Genomic DNA, 26,113 nt, shown 5'->3' on the forward strand with positions numbered 1-26,113 from the left:
CCGAGTGTGTGCTGTGGAGATCCGAGATGAACGTCTCCCTGCCCTTTTTGGGTAGCACTACGCGGTTACCTCACAACTGGCAGTCTGCCTGAATGGACAGTTCGTCCTTTCGCCGCTGGAACTGCTTGATTAGCTCTTGCATTTGAACGGGGATGCTGGCCCAGCTCCCATGCAGTACACAGTTTTTTTTACTAGTAACAGCAAAGGATCTTGGCTGGTCCAAGTCCTAATCTGGCGGGCCGTGACAGGTAATTTATCATTTTTAAACGCTTCTATGACTAGCAACAAGTCTGCAGGCTGCATCACCATTAACAAGTTTGCAGGCTGCGCCATTTCCACCCCGTGGTGGGCAATGGTAGCCGACTGAGAGCATCTGCACAGTTCTCGGTGCCTGGCCTGTGGCGGATGGTATAGTTATACGCTGATAGCGCGAGTGCCCACCTTTGTATGCGGGCTGAGGCATTAGTATTTAATTCCCTTGTTTTCAGCGAACAGGGATGTGAGGGGATTGAGATCGGTTTCCAGCTCAAATTTAAGGCCAAACAGGTACTGATGCATTTTCGTTAACCCAAACACACACGCTAATGCCTCTTTCTCAATCATGCTGTAGGTCCTCTCGGCCTTAGACAAGCTCCTGGAAGCATAGGCGACAGGTTGCAACTTCCCCGCAACGTTAGCTTGTTGTAATACACACCTGACTTCGTACGACGACGCATCACATGCTAGCACAAGTTATTTACACGGATTATACAATACAAGCAGTTTGTTGGAGCATAAAATGTTTCTGGCTTTCTCAAAAGTAATTACTTGGTTTTTTTCCCCATACCCAGTTCTCACCTTTGCACAATAACACATGTAGGCGCTCTGTGGGTGCTTAACCCCGGTAGGAAGTTAATAGTTGAGGAGTCCAAGAACGACCGCAGCTCCATGACGTTCTGTGGCCTGGGTGCGTTCCTGATAGCCTTTGTCTTGGCGTCTGTGGGCCGAATGCCATCCACTGCGATCCTTCTCCCCAAAAACTCCACTTCTGTTGCCATGAAGACGCATTTCGACCTCTTCAGCCACAGCCCTACGCGATCCAGTCGCTGGAGGACCTCCTCCAGGTTTTGTAGATGCTCGGCGGTGTCCCGACCCATGACCAATATGTCGTCCTGAAAGACCACCGTGCGTGGTACCGACTTGAGTAGGCTCTCCATGTTTCTCTGGAAGATCGTTGCAGCCGACCGAATTCCAAACGGGCATCTATTGTAGATGAACAGTCCCTTGTGCATGTTGATGCAGGCGAGGCCCTTTGAAGACTCCTCCAGCTCCTGCGTCATGTAGGCCAAAGTCAAGTTGAGCTTGGTGAACGTCTTGCCCTCTGCCAGCGTCGCAAATAGGTCGTCTGCCTTAGGTAGCGGGTATTGGTCCTCTAGCAAGAAACGATTAATAGTTAATTTATAATCGCCGCAAATCCTGACCGTGCCATCACTTTTGAGTATTGGAACAATCGGGCTAGCCCATTCGGTGAATTCCACTGGGGAGATGATGCCCTCGCGTTGCAGTCTGTCCAGCTCGATTTTCCACTCTCTCCCTCATCATGTGAAGTACCGCTCGCGCTTTGTGGTGAATGGGTCGTGCCTTCATCTCGGAAAAGTTTCCAATGCCTGGCTCAAAAAGGGAAGGAAATTTGTTAAGAACCTGGGTACATGAGGCCTCATTGACATATGATAGCGCTCGGATGTCATCCCAGTTCCAGCGGATTTTTCCCAGCCAGCTCCTTCCAAGCAGTGTGGGGCCATCGCCCGGGACAATCCAGAGTCCGATCTTCCTCTGCCATGTGGTGGTTAGCAGGTTTCGTATTTTGTATTCGTATTCTCGTCGCCAGTTATTGTGTTCCTAACACAGATGAGGCTGCACACAGGGAGGTTAAAGTAACAGTGACCTCAGTCTTTAATAAGACACTCCAGAGTGAGGAACATGCTGGGATCCCTTGGGACTTCAGGGGATGAGCTCCCTGGTGGCAGAACATGGGAGTGCATGCTTTACAGATATACAACAAGTTGGGAACGGGGAAAAGAAAGAGAAAGAGTTGCATTTATATAGCACCTTTCACAACCACCGGACCACCGAAATTGCTTTACAGCCAATCAAATACATCAAAGTGTAGTCACTGCTGTAACGTGGGAAACACAGCAACCAGTTTGCACACAGCAAGCTCCCACAAACAGCAATGTGATAATGACCAGGCAATCTGTTTTTGTTATGTTGATTGAGGGGTAAATATTGGCCAGGACACCAGGGATAACTCCCCTGCTCTGATTCAAAATAATGCCATGGGATCTTTTGCATCCATCTGAAAGGGCAGATGGGGCCTCGGTTTAACGTCTCATCCACATGACGGCACCTCCGACAGTGCAGCACTCCCTCAGTTCTGCTATGGGATTGTCAGCTTAGATGTTTTTTGTGCTCAAGCCTCTGGGGTGGGATTTGAACCCACAACCTTCTGACTCAGAGGCAAGTGTGTAACCCACTGAGCCACGGCTGGCACAACAGGTATAGATTTTTACTGCTCTACCCTCCCACCCAACCCCAATACACCCGTTTTTTGTGGTTAGAATCCCGCCCCCCCCCACATGTTGCACTTGTATGTTCAGTCATGAGCACCCGAATGAAGGCCGTTGAACACGTAAAATTTCAACGTGACCAGTGGCTGTGCTGGAGAATGGAACACTGCCCTGGCACCTGTGACCAACACAGAATCAGAGAAATTTACAGCACGGAAGGAGACCATTCGGCCCATCGTGTCCGCGTCGGCCGACCAATAGCTATCCAGCCTAATCCCACTTTCCAGCTCTTGGTCTGTAGCCCTGTAGGTTACGGCACTTCAAGTGCACATCCAAGTACTTTTTAAATGTGGTGAGGGTTTCTGCCTCTACCTCCCTTTCAGGCAGTGAGTTCCAGACCCCCACCACCCTCTGGGTGAAAAAATTTCCCCTCTAAACGTCCGACCAATTACTTTAAATCTATGCCCCCTGGCTGTTAACCCCTCTGCTTTCTCATCTTCTGCAGACTTTGCTTGCTATTCGTGAAGTAGCCGCACTCTGTTAAGTCAGTGATTTATCTCAGTCGCTGTAATTCCCCAGGTGCGGATGCCACAAGGCTTTAGGTCATACTTCAGTTGTCTAACTTGATTCAACAACAACTTTCTGATTTATATAGCGTCTTTTAATGTGGTGAGACGTCCCAAGGCGCTTCACAGAAGGGTTATCAAACAAAATTTGAAACTGAGGCACATAAAGAGATGAAAGGACAAGTGACCAAAAACTTGGTCAGAGAGGTAGGTTTTAGCAGAGGGGCTAAAAGGAGGAAAGAGAGGTAGAGTGGCGAAGATGTTTGGCGAAGGGTTTCAAGAACATAGGGCCTCGGCGGCTGAAGGCACAGCCGCCAATGGTGGAGCGATTAAAATCAGGAATGCTCAAGAGGCCAGAATTGCAGGAGCGCAGAGATCTTGGAGGGTTGTGGGACTGGAGAAAGTCGCAGGGATAGGGAGGGGTGAGGCCGAGGAGGGATTTGAACACAAGGAATGAGAAAGCGCATTTCTTCTCTCGGCTGGAAGCAGAGTGCATCCTGAACAGCATGTCACCTGACCTCCGGACAACACGACACGCCCCAGTCCACTGAGCCTTGGAGGTAAAAAATTCCAAAATTTATAATCGCAAAGTTGCGCGCTCCCGCGACTTTTTCTCCAATGGAGTCGAGATTCCTCAGGGGATTCACCTGTCTTCCACCGATGTTCTGACAGTTCCCCCCCAAAGGAAACAGCTCGGACCCCATTTGTCTCCTCTGGGTCTCCTCCGTTGGCAGGAGTGGCCTTGGAAGGGGCAGAACTTTCTTCCACCCATCACATGGCAAACGATGGTCAAAGGGCAAAGGTAGGGTGGTGACACCCTCAGCCAGAAATTCCCACTGCTGTGGTTCTATTGGGATCCGACATAGTGATAGCAGTTTGGAATGGTGAGTGAGAGCAGGCGTGATCCTAATGTAATATCGGTGCATCTCTTCTAGTTTGAGGACCTATTATATCTCCAATGCATCCCTTACAGTATACTGTCTTAAGTGGATATCTTATAATGTGAGCTATACTGTCTCAGAAGAAGATAAGAATTAGGAGCAGGAGTAGGCCATATGGCCCCTCGAACCTGCTCCGCCATTCAATAAGATCATGGCTTATCTAAGACCTTAACTCCACTCTCCCGCCCCATCCCAATAATCTCTTGATTCTCAAAAATCTATCTATCTCAGCCTTGTATCAGCTCAACGACTGAGCATCCACAGCTCCCTGGGGGTAGAGAATTCCAAAGATTCACAGCCCTCTGAGAGAAGAAATTCCTCCTCATCTCAGCCCTAAATGACAGATCTCCTGATCCTGAGACTAAGCCCCCTAGTTCTAGACTCTCCCGCCAGGGGCAAACAACCTCTCAGCATCTACCCTGTCAATCCCCTCAGAAGTTTCAATGAGATCACCTCTCATTCTTCCAAACTCCAGCGAGTACAGGCCCAATGGGTCAGTGATAATACGAGAACCTATTCTCTCTCTCTAATGGGTCTCTTGTTGCTTGCAGACCTACAGTATCTCTGACAGAGCTGAACTTGAGAGTTCTCATTGAAACATTGAAAAATTAGAAAGACAAAAGTATTCCAAACCACCAAAAACTTAATTAATTCACAATTCACTCTAAATCATCTTTTATAAAAGATAGAATAATCTTGCTATAGTTTACAGCTTTGTGTAAAAACCGAACTAAAGTCATGTTAGCAATAACAGTGTTCCATACATAATTTGTGTATTGTATTTTTTAAAATCTGCAAAATGTGATAACGAACATTGCCTGGAAACATGAGACAGTTATCAAAAAAATGCATACATAATTTAATGACAATAATTACAGTTGCTTTCCTAATGATAATTTTGTGCACCTCGGTAATTATTTTTTAATTGCTTTTACCTTCATTAAGGAATCATCATTTAGTTCAATTTCCCCCTCAGTGTTATTAGTCTGATATTACTATTTGTTTAATTTGGTTAAATATAAGCCGATACTCCACGGGCTTGCAGCTTTAATGTTAGTTGTTTATTCCTGATGTTCAGGACATTAACAGGAGAACTGGAAACTGCAGAATATTGCGGTTAATTGTAGACAAGAATTTGAAAAAATGGAATGAGTTCAGGTAAAGTAATGCCTTTCAGAATCCAGGAGAAGTGTGACGAAGGAAGGACATTAGCTTGGAATCTGTATGGGTAGAGCTGCGGAACACCAAAGGTCAAAAAACGCTAGTGGGAGTTGTGTACAGACCACCAAACAGTAGTAGTGAGGTTGGGGATGGCATCAAACAAGAAATTAGGGATGCGTGCAATAAGGGTACAGCAGTTATCATGGGTGACTTTAATCTACATATAGATTGGGCTAACCAAACTGGTAGCAATACGGTGGAGGAGGATTTCCTGGCATGTATAAGGGATGGTTTTCTAGACCAATATGTCGAGGAACCAACTAGAGAGCTGGCAATCTGAGACTAGGTCTTGTGCAATGAGAGAGGATTAATTAGCAATCTTGTTGTGCGAGGCCTCTTGGGAAGAGTGATCATAATATGGTAGAATTCTTCATTAAGATGGAGAGTGACACAGTTAATTCAAAAACTAGGGTCATGAACTTAAAGAAAGGTAACTTTGATGGTATGAGACGTGAATTGGCTAGAATTGACTGGCAAATAATATTTAAAGGGTTGACGGTGGATAGGCAATGGCAGACATTTAAAGATCACATGGATGAACTTCAACAATTGTACATCCATGTCTGGAGTAAAAATAAAACGGGGAAGATGGCTCAACCGTGGCTAACAAGGGAAATTAACAATAGTGTTAAATCCAAGGAAGAGGCATATAAATTGGTCAGAAAAAGCAGCAAACCTGAGGACTAGGATAAATTTAGAATTCAGCAGAGGAGGACAAAGGGTTTAATTAGGAGGGGGGAAATAGAGTATGAGAGTTAGCTTGCAAGGAACATAAAAACTGACTGCAAAAGCTTCTATAGATATGTGAAGAGAAAAAGATTAGTGAAGACAAATGTAGTCAGAATCAGGTGAATTTATAATGGGGGACAAAGAAATGGCAGACCAATTGAACAAATACTTTGGTTCTGTTTTCACTAAAGAAGATACAAATTACCTTCCGGAAATACTCGGGGACCGAGGGTCTAGCGAGAAGGAGGAACTGAAGGAAATCCTTATTAGTCAGGAAATTGTGTTAGGGAAATTGATGGCATTGAAGGCTGATAAATCTCCAGGGCCTGATAGTCTGCATCCCAGAGTACTTAAGGAAGTGGCCCTAGAAATAGCGGACACATTGGTGGTCATTTTCCAACATTCTATTGACTCTGGATCAGTTCCTATGGATTGGAGGGTAGCTAATGTAACCCCACTTTTCAACAAAAGAGGGAGAGAGAAAACAGAATTATAGACCGGTTAGCCTGACATCGGCAGTGGGGAAAATGTTGGAATCAATTATTAAAGGTGTAATAGCAGCGCATTTGGAAAGCAGTGACAGGATCGGTCCAATTCTTCATGGATTTGCGAAAGGGAAATCATGCTTGACAAATCTTCTAGAATTGTTTGAGGATGTAACTAATAGAGTGGACAAGGGAGAACCAGTGGATGTGGTGTATTTGGACTTTCAAAAGGCTTTTGACAAGGTCCCACACAGGAGATTAGTGTGCAAAATTAAAACACATGGTATTGGAGGTAATGTATTGACATGGATAGAGAACTAGTTGGCAGACAGGAAGCAAAGAGTAGGTACATCAGTTATTGAAAGTTGGCGTGCAGGTGCGATGAAGAAGGCAAATGGCATGTTGGCCTTCATAGCGAGAGGAATTGAGTATAGGAGCAGCGAGGTCATCCTGCCGTTGTACAGGGCCTTGGTGAGGCCACACCTGGAATATTGTGTACAGTTTTGATCTCCTAATCTGAGGAAGGAAATTCTTGCTATTGAGGGAGTTCACCAGACTGATTCCCGGGATGGCAGAACTGACATATGAAGAAAGACTGGATCGACTAGGCTTATATTCACTGGAATTTAGAAGAATGAGAGGGGATCTCATGGAAACATATACAATTCTGACGGGATTGGACAGGTTAGATGCAGGAAGAATGTTCCCGATGTTGGGGAAGTCCAGAACCAGGAGTCACAGTTTAAGGATAAGGGGTAAGCCATTTAGGACCGAGATGAGGAGAAACTTCTTCACTCAGAGAATTGTGAACCTGTGGAATTCTCGACCACAGAAAGTTGTTGAGGCCAGTTCATTAGATATATTCAAAAGGGAGTTAGGTGTGGCCCTTATGGCTAAAGGGATCAAGGGGTATGGAGAGAAAGCAGTAATGGGGTACTGAAGTTGCATGATCAGCCATGATCATATTGAATGGTGGTGCAGGCTTGATGGGCAAAATGGCCTACTCCTGCACCTGCTTTTTATGGTTCTATGTTTCCAAAAATGATCTCCCCTTTGCCCCAATTCCATTCCCTTTCCCAGCTTCTCACAGGTTAAACCAGACAGTTCACAAACCTCGGTGCTGTATTTGACCTGGAGTTAGAAACATAGAAACAAAGAAAATAGGTGCAGGAGTCGGCCATTCGGCCCTTCGAGCCTGCACCGCCATTCAATGAGTTCAAGGCTGAACATGCAACTTCAGTACCCCATTCCTGCTTTCTCGCCATACCCCTTGATCCTCCTAGTAGTAAGGACTACATCTAACTCCTTTTTGAATATATTTAGTGAATTGGCCTCAACAACTTTCCGTGGTAGAGAATTCCACAGGTTCACCACTCTCTGGGTGAAGAAGTTTCTCCTCATCTCGGTCCTAAATGGCTTACCCCTTATCCTTAGACTGTGACCCCTGGTTCTAGACTTCCCCAACATTGGGAACATTCTTCCTGCATCTAACCTGTCTAAACCCGTCAGAATTTTAAACGTTTCTATGAGATCCCCTCTCATTCTTCTGAACTCCAGTGAATACAAGCCCAGTTGATTCAGTCTTTCTTGATATGTCAGTCCCGCCATCTCAGGAATCAGTCTGGTGAACCTTCGCTGCACGCCTTCAATAGCAAGAATGTCCTTCCTCAAGTTAGGAGACCAAAACTGTACACAATACTCCAGGTGTTGCCTCACCAAGGCCCTGTAGTAACACCTCCCTGCCCCTGTACTCAAATCCCCTCGCTATGAAGGCCAACATGCCATTTGCTTTCTTGGTGAACTTCAAAGCACATGTCTTCATCCATGCTTTTGTTGTAGCTGGAGACAACTTTTCCAATGCCTTTCTTGCTGACCTCTCAAGCCTCACCCTACACAATATCCAACTTGTCCAAAGCTGTGCATTAGATGGCCTGTCCTGCATGGACTGCTGCTCGTCCAACCTATTCCTGTTGACCTCTGCTATCTCTCTGCCCTGCACCACACCAAAGTCAAAACCTGGGGCCTTGTTTTTGACTCTCTCCGTGGCCTCCACCCTCTCTACTCTGTGATCTCCTCCAACGCTATGCCCCAGTCCTCACTCTCTGGTCCACTAACTCAGGCCTCATCCCGCCTTCTCTTCAAGGCACCCTACCATCGGTGGCAGAAACTTCCATCTGCCTCAGATCTACTGACTGGAACATGAACATAAGAAATAGGAGCAGGAGTAGACCATACTGCCCCTCGAGCCTGTTCTGCCATTTAATACAATCATGACTGATCCGATCATGGACACAGTTCCACTTCCCTGCCCACTTCCCATAACTCCTTATTCCCTTATTGGTTAAGAAACTGTCTATCTCTGTCTTAAATTTATTCAATGTCACAGCTTCCACAGCTCTCTGAGGCAGCGAATTCCACAGATTTACAACCCTCTGAAAGTTTTAAATGGGCGGCCCCTTATTCTAAGATTATGCCCTCTAGTTCTAGTCTCCCCCATCAGTGGAAACATCCTCTCTGCATCCACCTTGTCAAGCCCCCTCATAATCTTATACGTTTCGATAAGATCACCTCCCATTCTTCTGAATTCCAATGAGTAGAGACTCAACCTACTCAACCTTTCCTCATAAGTCAACCCCCTCATCTCCGGAATCAACCTAGTGAATCTTCTCTGAACTGCCTCCAAAGCAAGTATATCCTTTCTTAAATATGGAAACCAAAACTGCACGCAGTTTTCCAGGTGTGGCCTCACCAATACCTTGTATAGCTGTAGCAAGACTTCCCTGCTTTTATACTCCATCCCCTTTGCAATAAAGGCCAAGATTCCATTGGCCTTCCTGATCACTTGCTGTACCTGCATACTACCTGTGTTTCATGCACCAGGACTCCCAGGTCCCGCTGTACTGTAGCACTTTGCAATTTTTCTCCATTTAAATGATAACTTGCTCTTTGATTTTTTTCTGCCATCCACAAACCTCTCTGGTTTGCTGCTTCTCTGCTTTGAGGCCCCTTCAGCCACATTTTTTCAATCATGCGTTTGGCCACCTCTCCTAACTCTTCTATTACCTCCTACTGTCACCTCTTCCTTTCTGAGGTGTCTTGGAACTGTAATATGGCACCATCTAGTGGAATACTGCTCCACCGTGTGGACTACTGTGGCAATGCAACTGCTGATGTAAATACAATAAAAATCACATGGTTTGTTGGAGCCATCTTGTAGTCTGAGTGTGTGGTGATGTCGTAGAGAATATAACGGGACTTGTGCATGAAACACAAAAGGATAGTATGCAGGTACAGCAAGTGATCAGGAAGGTCAATGGTATCTTGGCCTTTATTGCAAAGGGGATGGAGTATAAAAGCAGGGAATGAGGGGGTTGACTTATGAGGCAAGGCTGAGTAGGTTGGGCCTCTACTCATTGGAATTCAGAAGAATGAAAGGTGATCTTATCAAAACGTGTAAGATTATGAGGGAGCTTGAAAAGGTGGATGCAGAGAGGATGTTTCCATTGATGGGAGAGACTAGAACTAGAGGGCCGCCCATTTAAAACTGAGATAAGGAGAAATTTCTTCTCTCAGAGGGTTGTGGATCTGTGGAATTCGCTGCCTCAGAGAGCTGTGGAAGTTGGGTCATTGAATATATTTAAGGCGGAGATAGACAGATTTTTGAGCGATAAGGAAATAAGGGGTTATGGAGAGCAGGTAGGGAAGTGGAGCTGAGTCCATGATCAGATCAGCCATGATCTTATAAAATGGCGGAGCAGGCTCGAGGGGCCGTATGGTCTACTCCTGCTTCTAGTTCTTATGTTCTTATGTTCCTTAATTCTGTATCCTAAGACCTGGAGACATTAGTTCGTTTCTTTTCCAGCAAGGGGGTCCCATGTGCTCTGTTAATTGCATGGAAAGCCCCCACAATTGGAACTTAAATACCCCAAAAACAAGCAAAAATAAGCGAAAAGCAGGTGATAGCAAATGGCAGAAGCTACTTGGTTGAGCTGTGCCATAGTGCCACCTAGGGGTGGGAGACCTGCTACTACAGTCCCACACCACCTTGTTCTCGCTCAGGCCAACATCTCCAACATTGAGGCATTGACCACGCACGATCAGCCCGATGGACGGGCCACATCGTCCGCATGCCCGGTACTAGACTCCCGAAACAAGCGCTCTACTCAGAGCTACGACACAGCAAGCGAGCCCCAGGTGGGCAGAGGAAACGCTTCAAGGACACCTTCAAAGCCTCCATGACAAAGTGCAACATCCCCACCGGCACCTGGGAATCGCTGGCCCACAGCCGCTCAAAGTGGAGGAGAAGTATCCGTGACGGTGCCGAATACCTCGAGTCTCTTCGCCGGGAGCGCGCGGAGGCCAAGCGCAGTCAGCGGAAGAAGCGCACGACAACACAAGCACTCCACCCACCTGTCCCTCCAACCACCGTCTGCCCCACCTGTGACAAAGCGTGTAGGTCCCGCATTGGTCTCATCAGTCACCTGAGAACTGATTTTCGTGTGGAAGCAAGTCATCCTCGACTCCGAGGGGACTGCTTAAGAAGAAGTGGTGGCCGGATGCTTGCAACTGCAGTTTGAGAGCACATGTGACTCCGTATCCTCTCCGATGTGGATGGAGAAAACGCGGGTGCAAAGGAGAAGCAAAAGGCACATGTGATACCGGGTCTCCGCCCCTTTTAAGTCACCCCTTGATTTCCTGGACAACCATCCCATTCCTGTTATGGCATCTTGCTGTGCTGAAATTGGCTGCCGCATTTGCCTGCAACCCATGCACTTCAAGAGTAATTGGTTGTCTGTGAAGGACTTTTGGATTTCCCGAGACCATGAAAGGCTTTAATTGGAGTATTTCTTTCCCCGGTTGGGGGATGGGGGATGGGGCTGAAACCGACATGTACTATAGAAGCCGGCATTGTGATGATGTGGAGATTAGGTGGAGAGGGGGTGGGGGAGCCTAGTTAGATCCACATTTACTGGGTGGGAGTGGTCAAAACACAAAGCACCAAATGACATTGGCGGTAGGGCTTGTATTGAGACAGCAGCCAGACAGCCCCATAGCCAGTAACAAGAAAGAAAGATTTGCATTTACATAGGCCCTTTTACGATCTCAGGACGTCACGGAGCACTTTACCGCCAATGACATTCACTGTTGTAATGTGGGAAACACAGCAGCCAATTTGCACACAAAGCAAGCACCCACAAACAGCAATGTGATAATGACCAGATAATCTGTTTTTTGGTATGTTGCTTGAGGGATAGATATTGTCCAGGACACCAGGGAGAACTCACCTGCACTTCTTCGAAATAGTGCAGTGGGATCTTTTATGTCCACCTGAGAGGGCAGACGGGGCCTCGGTTTAACGTCTCGTCCAAAAGACGGCACCTCCGACTGTGCAGCACCCTAGATTTTTTTGTGCTCAAGTCCCTGGAGTGGGATTTGAACCCACAACCTTCTGGCTCCGAGGTGAGTGTGCTACCCGCTGAGCCACAGCTGACATGTAAAGTAGGTTTCAATGGTCATTTCAGCTCGAGAGCCTTGAGCAGCGACTGTATAGCTGCCCGTGTTTATACCCAGGGACATGTTGGGTACCGATCTCCTTGCCTGTTTGCAGGCCTCATCCTTATTTACCCATTTGCAGCCTCGTGTTTTCCGGACCTGGAAACACAACAACAACAACAACAACAACAACTTGTATTTATATAGCGTCTTTAATGTAATGGAACATCCCAAGGCGCTTCACAGGAGTATTATGATTTTTAAAAATTTGACACTGAGCCGCTTAAGTAGAAATTAGGGCAGGCAAAGAGGTGGGTTTTGAAGGAGGAAAGAGAGGTAGAGAGGCGGAGAGGTTTAGGAAGGGAGTTCCAGAGCTTGGGGCCCAGGCAACAGAAGGCACGGCCACCAATGGTTGAGCGATTATGATCAGGGATGGTCAAGAGGGCAGAATTAGAGGAGCACAGACATCTCGGGGGGGTTGTGGGACTGGAGGAGATTACAGAGATAGGGAGGGGGCGAGGCCATGGAGGGATTTGAAAATGAGGATGAGAATTTTGAAATCGAGGCGTTGCTCAACCGGGAGCCAATGTAGGTCAGCGAGCACAGGGGTGACGGGTGAGCGGGACTTGGTGCGAGTTAGGACACGGGGGCAGTCGAGTTTTGGAATCACCTCTAGTTCACGTAGGGTAGAATGTGGGAGGCCAGCCAGGAGTGCATTGGAATGGTCAAGTCTAGAGGACCTGCTGAGAGTGAATACTCGGGTTGCCAACCCTTCCAGTTTGGCCTGGAGTCTCCAGGAATTGTAAATTGATCTCCAGGACTCTGCTGCGAGCAACACCCAGGGAGAAAAATCACAGGGGCCATTGAAAACTATTGTGCATATTTCTCATTTTTGTTTTATTAGTTATAAGCATATGTGAGAAAGGAGAAAAAAAGAAGGATTTGACCGAGTCGGGTGGAAGGAGGCGGGAGGTCATGTGATGAAACCTCCAGGATTTCATCCAGACTTGGCAAGTTATTACAGGCCTACCTTATTTCTGGTGCCTGGAGGAGGGAAATTGGGCCCACAGTTTTCCTATTAAAAATCCTGACACGCAAGTTAATCTCCAGGAAATGCTTGCCACACACAAGACTTGCCTTCCAACGAGAGCTAGACCACTTTTTGGTTGGGGGCGGATATCACTTCTTACAAAACTCGGCTGCCCCGTGTCCTAACTCGCACCAAGTCCCACTCACCCATCTCCCCTGTGCTCGCTGACCTACAATGGCCCCCGGTTAAGTAACACCTCGATTTCAAAAATCTCCATGTTTTCAAATCCCGCCATAGCCTCACCCCAACCCTATCTCTGTAATCTGCTTCAGTCTCAGCACTCCCCCAATACCTCCCCCCGCCTCGCACCGAGATATCTGCGTTCCTCTAATTCTGCCCTCCTGAGCATCCCTGATTATAATCGCTCAACCATCAGTGGCCGAGCCTTCTGTTGCCTGGGCCCCAAGCTCTGGAACTCCCTCCCTAAACTTCTCCACCTCTCTACCTCTCTTTCATCCTTCAAGACGCTCCTTAAAACATAACTCTTTGACCAAACTTTTGGTCACCTGCGCTCATTTCTCCCTGTGCTGCTCGGTGTCAAATTGTTTTATCTCATAATACTCCCGTGAAGTGGCTTGGGACGTGTCACTATGTCAAAGGCGCTATATAACTACAAGTTATAGTTGTTGTAGGGAATTCAGGGCCAGAGTGATCTCCTGGACTAATTTTGATCGCCTCGATGGGTCGGAGATGAATTTCCTCGATTTTTTTTTTCCCCTTTTAATTGGTCTGGGTTTTTAATCTGTTTTCTTTTCCCCATCACATGCTTTCGGGCGGGGTGGGGAGTCTATATTGTGATACACGAGGCATGACATTGTGTGGGGCAGGCTGGATGGGCCAAAGGGTCGTTACCTGTCCCACATTCTTCATTAGATACTGACCATAAGGGTTCAGTTGTACGGTTCCTAATTACACATTCCACGATCCTTGTGTTGAGGTAAAAGGCCATTAACAACTAATGATATCTCTCCTATTTTCCATTTCTGTGCAGCCAGTGATGAATAAAAAATGATAAAAATGTGATATATTATCCACTTTTCAATCCATTATTAGCCCCAGTGCTTGATGAATGAAATCAAAAGATTTTCAGAACCCTGCTTGTGAAAGCAGTTGTAACAATATGTCGAGTTACACCGTCATACTTTAACACATTGGTTTGATGCTGTGTTGCTTACCTAGAAGTTACAGCACAGAAACAGGCCAGTTGGCCCAACAGATCCATGCCGGTGTTTATGCTCCACACCAGCCCCCTCCCTCCCCTCTTTATCTAACCCTATCAGCATATCCTTCTATTCCTCTCTCCATCATCTGCTTAACGAGCTTCCCCTTAAATTCTGATGGGACTGGACAGGTCAAGATGCAGGAAGAATGTTCCCGATGTTGGGGAAGTCCAGAACCAGAGGTCACAGTCTAAGGATAAGGGGGAAGCCATTTAGGACCCAGATGAGGAGAAACCTCTTCACTCAGAGAATTGTGAACCTGTGGAATTCTCTACCACAGAAAGTTGTTGATGCCAGTTCGTTAGATGTATTCAAGAGGGAGTTAGATATGGCCCTTACGGCTAAAGGGATCAAGGGGTATGGAGAGAAAGCAGGAAAGGGGTACTGAGGTGAATGATCAGCCATGATCTTATTTGAATGGTGGTGCAGGCTCAAAGGGCCGAATGGCCCATTCCTGCACCCATTTTCTATGTTTCCAGGTTTCTAAATGCATCTTTGCTATTCGCCTCAACTCCTTGTGGTAGCGAGTTACACATTCTAAAGTCTCTCTGGGTAAAGATGTTTTATCTGATTTCCCTTTTTGATTTATTAGTGACTATCTTATATTTATGGACCCTAGTTTTTGTCTCACCCAAAACAGCAACAACAACTTTTATTTATATAGCGCCTCGCCCAGGCAAAAAGTCATTTGCGCTCAATTAACGGGAGGCGCAAACGACCCGAATTTCTCCCCACCACTCTTTTCTTCCACTGGAAACACATCGAGGTTTCCTGGCACTCATTTGCCAATAGACATTGTGACATGATCAAGTGATTGCCCTTAAACATCGTGACATCATCATCTGCCCGTGCCCTAACTCGCGGCAAGTCCCGTGCTCGCTGACCGACATGGGCTCCCGGTCCGGCAACACCTCGATTTTAAAATTCGCACCCTTGTGTTCAAATCCCTCCATGGCATCGCCCCTCCCTATCTGTGGAACCTCCTCCAGCCTCACAACCCTCCGAGATGTCTGCACTCCTCAATTTTGACCTTTTGCGCATCTCCGATTTTCATCGCTCTACCATTGGCGGCTGTGCCTTCAGCTGTCGAGGCCTAAAGCTCTGGAATTCCCTTCCTGAATCTTTCCGCCTCTCTCTCCTCCTGTCAGACGCTCCTTAAAACCGATCTCTTTGACCAAGTGTTTGGTCACTTGACCTAATATCTCCTTATGTGGCTCGGTGTCACATTTTGTTTGATTATCGCTCCTGTGAAAGGCCTTGGGACGTTTCATTACGTTAAAGGCGCCATATAAATGCAAGTTGCTGTTATTGTGCCAAAAGACTGCTAATAATCTCTCCAGAAGATACTAATGACTTCTGCTACCGCTGAATACAAAATAACCACTGCCAATAATGTGTTTTTGTTGCGTGCATAAAATGACTAAAGAGAGTTCACAAGGGGATTGGAATATTGGAAGGGTTCTATGTATTAAATTCCTCTTTGACACCAATTACCTTTGTTCAGTAAAGTGCCATTCGGATATGGGAACAACTCACAAAATATCAGCAATCTCTTTTAATATCTCCATTTCCCACCGGACTTATCCTACGGTTATGAAGTGGTTTCAGCAGTAATTTCTCCAGAGTCGTTTATAGGTCACGTCGATGACTTTGGTACAATTGGAATTGTTGATACATTAACAGTGCATTAATTGCGCTGTGCACTGCTCATCGTTGATTACCCGAACAGAAGACTAATTAGAGTTGGTTTAATTGCATCTTGCACGTGGTGCCGTCGACTCAAGCCTAATTAATGTGCCATTTCCCTCAAGTACGAGTACCTTAATGCTGAAGGCCATCAAAGTTAAATGAACTACATGCCCATCCTAAACTTCAGCTACTGCACGGACACCATTCAACTGCAATTAATATTAATCATTCAGCCTGTTTCTTTGGTAGTCAACTTGTAGGTAGGTATATTGGAAAAACAACACTCGCCTTGATGTAGCACCTTATCAAATCTCCTTTACACACAGTAAATTGCTTTGAACTGCACTGACTGATAGAAACATAGAAACATAGAAAATAGGTGCAGGAGTAGGCCATCCGGCCCTTCGAGCCTGCACCGCCATTCAATAAGATCATGGCTGATCATTCCTTCAGTACCCCATTCCTGCTTTCTCTCCATACCCCTTGATCCCTTTAGCTGCAAGGGCCATATCTAACTCCCTCTTGAATATATCCAATGAACCGGCATCAACAACTCTCTGTGGTAGGGAATTCCACAGGTTAACAACTCTCTGAGTGAAGAAATTTCTCCTCATCTCAGTCCTAAATGGCTTACCCCTTATCCTAAGACTATGTCCCCTGGTTCTGGACTTCCCCAACATCGGGAACATTCTTCCTGCATCTAACCTGTCCAGTCCCGTCAGAATTTTATATGTTTCTATGAGATCCCCTCTCATCCTTCTAAACTCCAGTGAATACAGACCCAGTCGATCTAATCTCTCCTCATGTGACAGTCCTGCCATCTCAGGAATCAGTCTGGTGAACCTTCGCTGCACTCCCTCACTAGCAAGAACGTCCTTCCTCAGATTAGGAGACCAAAACTGAACACAATATTCCAAGGCCCTGTACAACTACAGTAAGACTTCCCTGCTCCTATACTCAAATCCCCTTGCTATGAAGGCTATTTGACTTCTTCACGGCCTGCTGTACCTGCATGCCAACCTTCAATGACTGATGAATCATGACACCCAGGTCTCGCTGCACCTCCCCTTTTCCTAATCTTCCGCCATTCAGATAATATTCTGCCTTCGTGTTTTTGCCCCCAAAGTGGATAACCTCACATTTATCCACATTGTACTGCATCTGCCATGTATTTGCCAACTCACTTAACCTGTCCAAATCACCCTGCAACCTCTTAGCGTCCTCCTCACAGCTCACACCGCCACCCAGTTCAGTGTCCGAGTCACAGCCCTTTCAATTTTCCAATGTTGTGCAAGTAAGCGGGGCAGCCATTATGTCCACAACAAGACACCACAAACCACAATAAGATGAATAGCCAGTTAACCCATTTTTAGTGAGGTTGATTGAGTGAGGAATTGGTAATAGCACTGGGGGCACATAAGAACATAAGATATAGGAGCAGGAGTAGGCCATACAGCTCCTCGAGCCTGCTCCGCCATTCAATGAGATCATGGCTGATCTTCGACCTCAACTTCACATTCCCATATCCTTTGATTCCCTTCGAGTCCAAAAATCCATCAATCTGTGTCTTAAATATACTCAACGTCTGAGTATCCACAGCCCTCTGGGATAGAGAATTCCAAAGATTCACAACCCTCTGAGTGAAGAAATTTCTCCTCATCTCTGTCCTAAATGGCCGACCCCTTATCCTGAGACTGTGGCCTCTGGTTCTAGACTCTCCAACCCAGGGAGAAACAGCCTCTCAGCATCTACCCTGACAAGCCCTCTAAGAATGAGCTACCTTTCAATGAGATCACCTCTCATTCTTCTAAACTGCAGAGAACTCGTAGTTCTTCCTTGAATACTGCCATGGGAATCTTTAACCTGCTCTAGATTGTTTTAGCCTTGGGTTTTTGTTTTATCAATGCTGAAACCTTATTATGGACTTTCCACCAGGTTAAAGCATCCGTGCATAGATAATCGTACATTTTATGATAATCCTTCTTGACATAGATCATTTGGAACTTTTAAGCTAGATTGCCAAACTATTGCAGACTTGATAGCCAGAAACCTAAGAGGGGTGAATTTTATGAGGTGGCACTTCCTGCCGAGGTCCTCGCTTAATGGATGATGGATCGGAAATTAGGATTAATCATTGTAAAATTGAAAGGGCTGTGACTCGGACACTGACCTTTTTGTTTAATTTTCCAGTGAGCCTTCCCATTGAAAAAAAAGAAAGACTTGCATTTATATAGCACCTTTCACAACCACCGAATGTCTCAAAGCGCTTTACAATCGAGAACTTTTGGAGTGTAGACACTGTTGTAATGTGGGAAACACGGCAGCCAATTTGCACACGGTTAGCTCCGACAAACAGCAATGTGATAATGGCTAGATAATCTGTTGATTGAGGGATAAATATTGGCCAGGACACCAGGGATAACTTCCCTGCTCTTCTTCGAAATAGTGCCATGGGATCTTTTACATCCACCTGAGAGAGCAGACAGAGTCTCAGTTTAACATCTCATCTGAAAGACAGGGCCTCCACAATGCAACACTCCCTCAGCACTGCACTGGGAGTGTCAGTCTGGATTTATATGCTTAAGTCCCTGGAGTGGGATTGAACCCACAACCTTCTGAATCAGAGGCAATTATGCTACCCACTGAGCCACAGCTGACACTTGCTGAGACTTCCAGCGAGGAGCTCTAACTCATGAGTTCATTTTAGAGGAATTAGCTCCCGTTTTGGCTGAGGTTGTACGAGGAGGGGTTAAGGAGGAGAAAATATAGAATTCCACTCTACAGAAATATTCTTCTATTCTTCAGAAACCTAGGTGATGGGCCAAGGTCCCTTGTTTTGGGATACTACCAGTGCTAAATATAGGGAGGAAGATGAAAGTCAACCAAGAAGCAGTGAGTGGCACACTGGGCTTTGGAAAAACCTGTAGCTTGTAGACGGCGGAGGAGACTGAAGGAACTAATATTGACTGAAGATCTGTCGCGCCTAAATCACAGCCACGAACTGAGTGAAGACACCTTTGTTGGAGTTGAGATAGAAGATCAGCCATGATCTCACTGACTGGCAGAGCAGGCTCGAGGGGCCGAATGGCCTACTCCTGTTCCTAATTCTTAAGTTCTTTCACCACCTCAGGACATCCCAAAGTGCTTGACAGCCCCAACGAAGTACTTTTTGAAGTGTAGTCATGTTGTAATGTAGGAAACGCGACAGCCAATTTGCGCACAGCAACGTCCAATCACATTGGTTGAGGGATAAATATTGGCCCCAGGACACTGGGGATAACTCCCCTGCTCTTCTTCGAAATAGTGCCATGGGATCTTTTACGTACACCTGAGAGAGCAGACGGGGCTTCGGTTTAACAGATCATCTGAAAGACGTCACCTCCGACGGTGCGTGGTCCCTCAGCACTGCACTGATGTGACAGCATAGATTTTTGTTGAGAAATGGCTCACCATGAATTTTGTGTACTGTCCTTTCCACCATCTAGTCCATTTGCTTCCTTGTTGACCATCTAATGGAATTTTGTGTACTGTCCTTTTTGATGTTGCACGGCAACCCGTCAACCTACTGCCCAAAATCACAGAACAGGTGAGCGCAGGGCTGGTCAGTCACCTGTGAGGAGTGGGAGTTGGGCCGAAAAATAAATTCACCTGAGAGGGTATGTCCACCTGAGAAGGTTGAATGTTTCCTCCAAAAAGACGGCATCGCCAACAGTGCAGCACTCCCTCAGCTCTACTCGGAATTCCTTCACGGCAAACGAGCCAAAGGTGGGCAGCGGAAACGTTACAAGGACACCCTCAAAGCCTCTCTGATAAAGTACAACATCCCCACCGACACCTGGGAGTCCTTGGCCAAAGTCCGCCCTAAGTGGAGGAAGAGCATCCGGGAGGGCGCTGAGCACCTCGAGTCTCGTCGCCAAGAGCGTGCAGAAACCGAGCGCAGGCAGCGGAAGGAGCGTGCGACAAACCAGACTCCCCGCCCACCCTTTCCCTCAACCACTGCCTGTCCCACCTGTGGCAGGGACTGTGGTTCTCGTGTTGGATTGTTCAGCCACCTAGGGACTCATTTTTAGAGTGGATGCAAGTCTTCCCCAGGGACTGCCTATGATGCTGATGATGAGTCCCTCAGCACTGCACTGGAGTGTCCACCAGGATTGCACACTTGGGCCTCTGGAGTGGGGCCCACACCCTTCTGTCTCGGAGGTGAGGGTATGCGTCCCACGAGGTCACGGCTGACGGTAAAGCAGAAGTTACAATGTTAGTTTGACCACCTGAACCAACTCGCAGATTCGCAAGAATTCAATTAACTAACGCTGGCCTCAAATGAATCTTTGTGTAAAGTATTGCACATGTTAATTTGTTTGCATGACACTGACTAACTGAAATTTAATTTAATTTTGAATACCTTAGTTAAAGTAGATTGTAATGATTGTTATTTAATGCTTCATTTTCAGTAATTTGCTTCTCCTCCGAGGCGTATATTAGCATTTATTCACTCAGTCACCAGAATGACATGATCAGCTCCTTCAATTAATTTACTGAATATTATTACAGAACGGCTCATAGGAATACAGAAAACATTTCAATAACGTTCGGAAACAGCTGCTGAAGACTTGAGAGAGTACAAATGTTTTTTTGATGACAATAGTTCCTCACATCAAACAGAGGATATTTCTCCAGTTCAGTTCCAATCATTTCATCTCTGCTGTCAACTGTTCCAAAGTGGCCTTTTATTGCGCACAGTCTGTGTTAGATCTTCAGTGCTGGAGGTGGAACTTGATATATCTTTCCCCGTTTTCACTTCCGTTGGGGAAATTAAAACCGGGAGAGATGTAAAGCGCACTGGCGGGTCGCTAGCGCCCGTTTAATACCGTTGCACAACGTCCAAACTACGCCTCCGCCGCCCCCCCTCCCCCCTCCCAGTGTCTGCATCGACCCCACGGCTAGCTCAGGTACTGCACATTTCGATTCCGAGTGAGACTCCCTTTACTCCCCTTCACACCAAGCCCCCAACCTCAAAAGAGCTCCTCCGATAGGACGATCGTGACATTTTGCTGTTTGCCACACCCAGTCATCCTCTCTGAATGGGATTGCCCACGACATACTCAGCCATGCTGACGGAGGGACAGCATGGTGCTGTGATTTCCGCTACACTGGGTGCTAGACCACCTAGCCCCCGACAACGAGCATGCGCTCTCTCAGTCTGGCCTGGATTTTGAGCTCAATAAATATTAATCTAAAAATATCTTGTCGGGGGAAATCGAAACAAGGCTGGCTGTCAAAACACTTGCTCCGTTACATGTGTCAGCCGTGGCTCAGTGGGTAGCACCCTCACCTCTGCATCAGAAGGTTGTGGGTTCAAGTCCCACTCTTGGGACCTAAGTGCAAAAATCTAGGCTGACACTCCTGAATACTGAGGGAATGCTGCACTATCGGAGGGGCTGCCTTTCGGATCAGGTGTCAAACCGAGGCCCTGTTTGTCCCCTCAGGTGGATGTAAAAGATCCCAGGGCACTATTTTGAAGAAGTGCAGGGGTGTTCTCTCCGGTGTCCTGGGGCCAACGTTTATCCCCGCATTCAACATCACTGAAAACAGATTATCTGGTTATTATCACATTGCTGTTTGTGGGAGCTTGCTGTGCACAAATTGGCTGCTGCGTTTACAACATTACAACATCCCACAGTGACGACACTCCATTGGCTTTAAAGTGACTTGGGATGTGCTGAGATCGTGAAATGCGAGTTTCTCTTCCTTTTTACTTAATTGAGGTTTAGGATTTCAATGAAGTTCCTCGATCAAGTCCGACCCTTCAGCGGAGTGGTTTGAACACTGAACCTGAGCCCTCCAGCGCCATTCTGGAATGGTCCAAATGGTTGTGGTGCTAACGGTGGTGTTAATTCAACAAACCCAATCTCACCGTTGATTTTAATGCCGGGGCTGGGTGGAGTGGGGGCGGGGGGAGTGGGGGCGAGGGGATGATGCTATGGTATTTAGTGGTCCAATTTTTTCAGCAAGAGTCTCTTTGGAACAGTGCACAAGTCTCCCAGAAAACGATCGCACACCTCACGTAACAGCTTAAGTCACGTCATTCCCTGGAATCTCTGCCCCAGGCGAAGGCCCCAGACACTCCAGTACTCTGGTGCAAGTACTCAAGCAAATGCAGGCCCAAATACTGTTGCTCAGAGACGTGATTTGAGGCATGAGTGACGTCCACCCTGGATAGTGAACCTCCACCGGGGCAGAGTGGGTGGGGTGGTACCCACTCTCAAACGCCCGTCCTAACTTTGCCGGAAGGCCCGGGGAAAGTCCGTTCGAACCCGTCGCCGCCGTTTCTCCGGGATCTCCCGCACAGCTCCCACCGGAGGCATGCGGGACGGTGCCGCGGAGATTCAGCCCTGCGCGCCCTCGCGGATATCGGGCAAGGTCCGTACCCGGCTCGGGCTTGTGGCCACCTTGGAGCTGCGTCCATAGCTCTGACCGTGGGGCGGGGAGGGGGTGTGGGGGGTCTGACTTTGGAGCGCTCACTTCTTTGCAGGTGCTGACGGAGCCGCTGTGTAGTCGGCAGTTTTGTTCCGTGTCGCCACGCCCGTTGGCTTTATGGGGCGTTTTGCCACCTTAAAGGCGCTATATAAATTCAAGTTGTTGTTGTTTTGGATCATGTTGGTGGGTGTGGGGAGGTGGGCTGGTGGCGTGTCATCAAGTCCTCGCTTTTACCTATAGCGTGAGCGCGCGAGAACATCGTGGGACTAACGGGCTTTTTGAAGGTGCTGCTCAGCCGTTCAATTGCAATATCCATAGCCGGATTAGGGAATCTCTTGTCGGTAATCTGAGTTAAGTGGCCCGTTAACTGCATGAGAAGCGTTAAAGCATCATTAGTACAGGTGCATTACAATTTGTTGTGTATTTTTTTCATTCACGCTGATGGAATCTCATTCAGTGCATATTTAACAGTTTGTTAGCGGGCCATAAATAACGCCGGAAAGGGAGTGATGCAAACCTCCTTTCCTAGAGTGGGGGTTCTCTTGTAAAGTTCGAGCTTGCCTGGTTGTGCTGAATCACTGCATATATGTGATTGAAAACAGTCTGGGGGCAAAATTGATCCTTTTTTGAGGCCCGTTTTGGCCTATGGGGGGGGGGCGCTAACGGAGCGAAGGAGACTTTTCACCCGTGGGGAGTGCTACCACTCTCAGGAAATAGCCCTGGGGTTTGGGGAGCGTCTCGGACTGCCGTACAACCGGCGATGACATCATCACCATGCGTGCCGACCCCCCTCACTGCCCCACGGGAGAAATTTCACCGCGGGTCGCGAAGCTGGCCCACAACCGTTCTCGGGGTGCTACTTAAAGGGGCGCGGCGCCAGCGCCCCACGCCGCCATCTTTCTAGGATTGCCGACGTTCGGGTCGGCTCCAGGATGGCGGGTCTAGCGTGGTCCGGACACGTCTATCGTGTAACCCAGCACTAAGTTTTACGTGCCGGGTTGCAAGCCCCAGTCCCACGCAGCCCTGGTTGCCCAGTGGAGGCCGCCTGTCAGCAAAGAGAAGGGGCGTTGAAGCGCATCAGCGCTACACGTAGCGTTCGCGCAGCACTTGTCTCATCGCGCCCCCCCCCCCAGCGGCGCCCCCGGGAACCTCCCCTAAAGGAAGTGGAGCGTTTGAGATTGCGTTCGGCTTCCTTTGACGGGCGATGAGCCCAATTCACACAAAGCCCCGGCCCCAGCTAGTGACCGCCCCTCATCGGGGCGAGGGGGAATTCTTCCCCCGCTAGTTTTGTTTTCGGTGCAAGCGCAGCAGAAACTGTCGCTCTGTCGTTCTTCGATTTGCCTTTCTCTTCACTTGTTTGTGCTTCAGAAGCTTGTAACCAGCCAAGAATCGATAATGCTAAGAAGGGGACACTTCATGCTGCCCGCTCCGTCAAATATAATTTCCAGTAAAATATAAATGACAGAAGGGCACAAATCTATAACATTAAAAAAAAAGCTGATCGCAATAATATTCCCCTGTGGGCTTGGCTTTGATTAAGACATCAATTTTTTGGGTTTAATACTGCTGTATTTCAGCATTAATCCTGATCACTGCGCTCAATCTAAGAGCAGAGCAGTCACACTCACAGGGCCCACTGGAACACACCCAACTCTTTTGACTTCTCTCGCAATGATCCATCTTTCATGTGTGACACTGCTCTTGGCAGCATTCTTTAATTTTGCAGATGACTTATGCTGTCTCTGCTGGAGGGGCCATTTGTCAAAGAGCGCGATGTAAAAGGGATAATGTGTATTCAATACTATGAGTGCGGCGTAGTGTGGCAGACAGCCCGGCATATTATTCACCAATTTTTTTCCCCCCTTTGATTTCTGATTACAGATGGGAGTGCCGTGTTCCGAGGATGCTTTCAAAGGCCTGGTAACGTCTCCCTTGCCCTGCCGGCCAGCAGCATCTTATTGAATATGTCGGTGGATAAATGTGTGGATTTCTGCACCGAGAAGGTAACTTGGACAATGCTAACTTAGCCTGACTTAGATTTCTGTTGAATAAAGTGTAACATTGTAGGTGCATGAAACACAAAAGGATAATATGCAGGTCCAGCAAGTGATCAGGAAGGCCAATGGTTTCTTGGTCTTTATTGCAAAGTGGATGGACTTTAAAAGCGGGGAAGTCTTACTACAGCTATACAAGGTATTGGTGAGGCCACACCTGGAATACTGCGTGCAGTTTTAGTTTCCATATTTATGAAAGGATATACTTGCTTTGGAGTCAGTTCAGAGAGGGGTTGACTTATGAGGAAAGGTTGAGTAGGTTGGGCCTCTACTCATTGGAATTCAGAAGAATGAGAGGCGATCTTATCAGATGTATAAGATTATGAGGGGGCTTGACAAGGTGGATGCAGAGAGGATGTTTCCACTGATGGGGGAGCTCGAAGTAAAGGGCACAATCTTAGAATAAGGGGCCGCCCATTAAAAACTGAGATGAGGAGAAATTTCTTCTCTGAGTTGTGAATCTGTGGAATTTGTTACTTCAGAGAGCTGTGGAAGCTGGGATATTGAATAAATTTAAGACAGAAATAGTCGGTTTCTTAATGGATAAGGGGATAAGGGGTTATGGGGAGCGGGCAGGGAACTGGAGCTGAGTCCATGATCAGATCAGCCATGACTATTTGCGAGGGGCCGTATGGCCTACTCCTGTTCCTATTTCTTACATTCTTATGTTGATGAGACCACAGCTGGAGTACTGCGTACATCATTGGTCTCCGTATTTAAGGAGGGATATACCTGCATTGGAGGCTGTTCACAGAAGGTTCATGAGGTTGATTCCTGAGATGAAGGGGTTGCCGTATGAAGAACGGTTGAGCAGGTTGATTCATTTGGAGTTTAGAAGAATGAGAGGTGATCTTATTGAAACATGTAAGATTCTGAGGCGGCTTTCGTCTCGTAGGGGAATCTAGAACAAGAGGGGCATAGTCTCAGAATAAGGAGCTGCCCATCTAAAATGGAGACGAGGAGGAATTTCTTCTCTCAGAGGGTGGTGAATCTTTGGAATTCTCTACCCCAGAGAGCTGTGGAGGCTGGGTCATTAAAAAATGTTTAATGTGGAGATAGACAGATTTTTGAAAGATAAGGGAGTGAAGGGTTATGGGGAGCGGGCGGGGAAATGGAGTTGAGGCTAAGATCAGATTAGCCATGATCTTATTGACTGGCGGTGCAGGCTCGAGGGGCCGAGTGGCCTACTCCTGCTCCTATTTCTTAGGTACGCTCCAAATTTACCTGGGAGTTTGCGGAGGCGTTGCTATGGTGAGCGTCCCGGGCCGCCGCGCAACCGATGATGATGTCATCGCCTTGCGCAGCGACCCCTCACTGCCCTGCGGCGACCTCTTAACAACCCCAGCGGGTCAGCAAAGATGGCCGACATCCGCTCTCGGAGCGCGACTTAAAGGGGTGGATGCCAGCGCCCCACGCCGCCCCCTATTTTGGTTGCCGGTTAAGTTTGAAACTGTTTGCAAGTTTACAAAGCATCATTGCTTCTTTTCACCTATCCATTATTGTTTAGTAAACTTTTTTCAAGTCCATGGCCTAAGCCACAGTCGAGAGACGTGCTTACTCTACTGCCCGCCCGCCCCCCCACCCCCCCCCCACCACCCAAAC

The 26,113-nt window shown here is 47.3% G+C and overlaps 1 protein-coding gene across 1 annotated transcript in view; it reads left to right on the forward strand.

The window, feature by feature from the left end:
• Positions 1-26,113, forward strand: part of wscd2 (WSC domain containing 2) — a 370,410-nt gene that overhangs the window by 211,422 nt on the left and 132,875 nt on the right. Inside the window, exon 4 of the mRNA XM_070888043.1 lies at positions 24,339-24,460. Coding sequence (XP_070744144.1) covers positions 24,339-24,460 — 122 coding nt within the window. The remainder of the gene's footprint in view (positions 1-24,338; positions 24,461-26,113) is intronic.

Source organism: Pristiophorus japonicus, chromosome 8, assembly GCF_044704955.1.
Source record: "Pristiophorus japonicus isolate sPriJap1 chromosome 8, sPriJap1.hap1, whole genome shotgun sequence".
NCBI classification, from domain to species: domain Eukaryota; kingdom Metazoa; phylum Chordata; class Chondrichthyes; family Pristiophoridae; genus Pristiophorus; species Pristiophorus japonicus.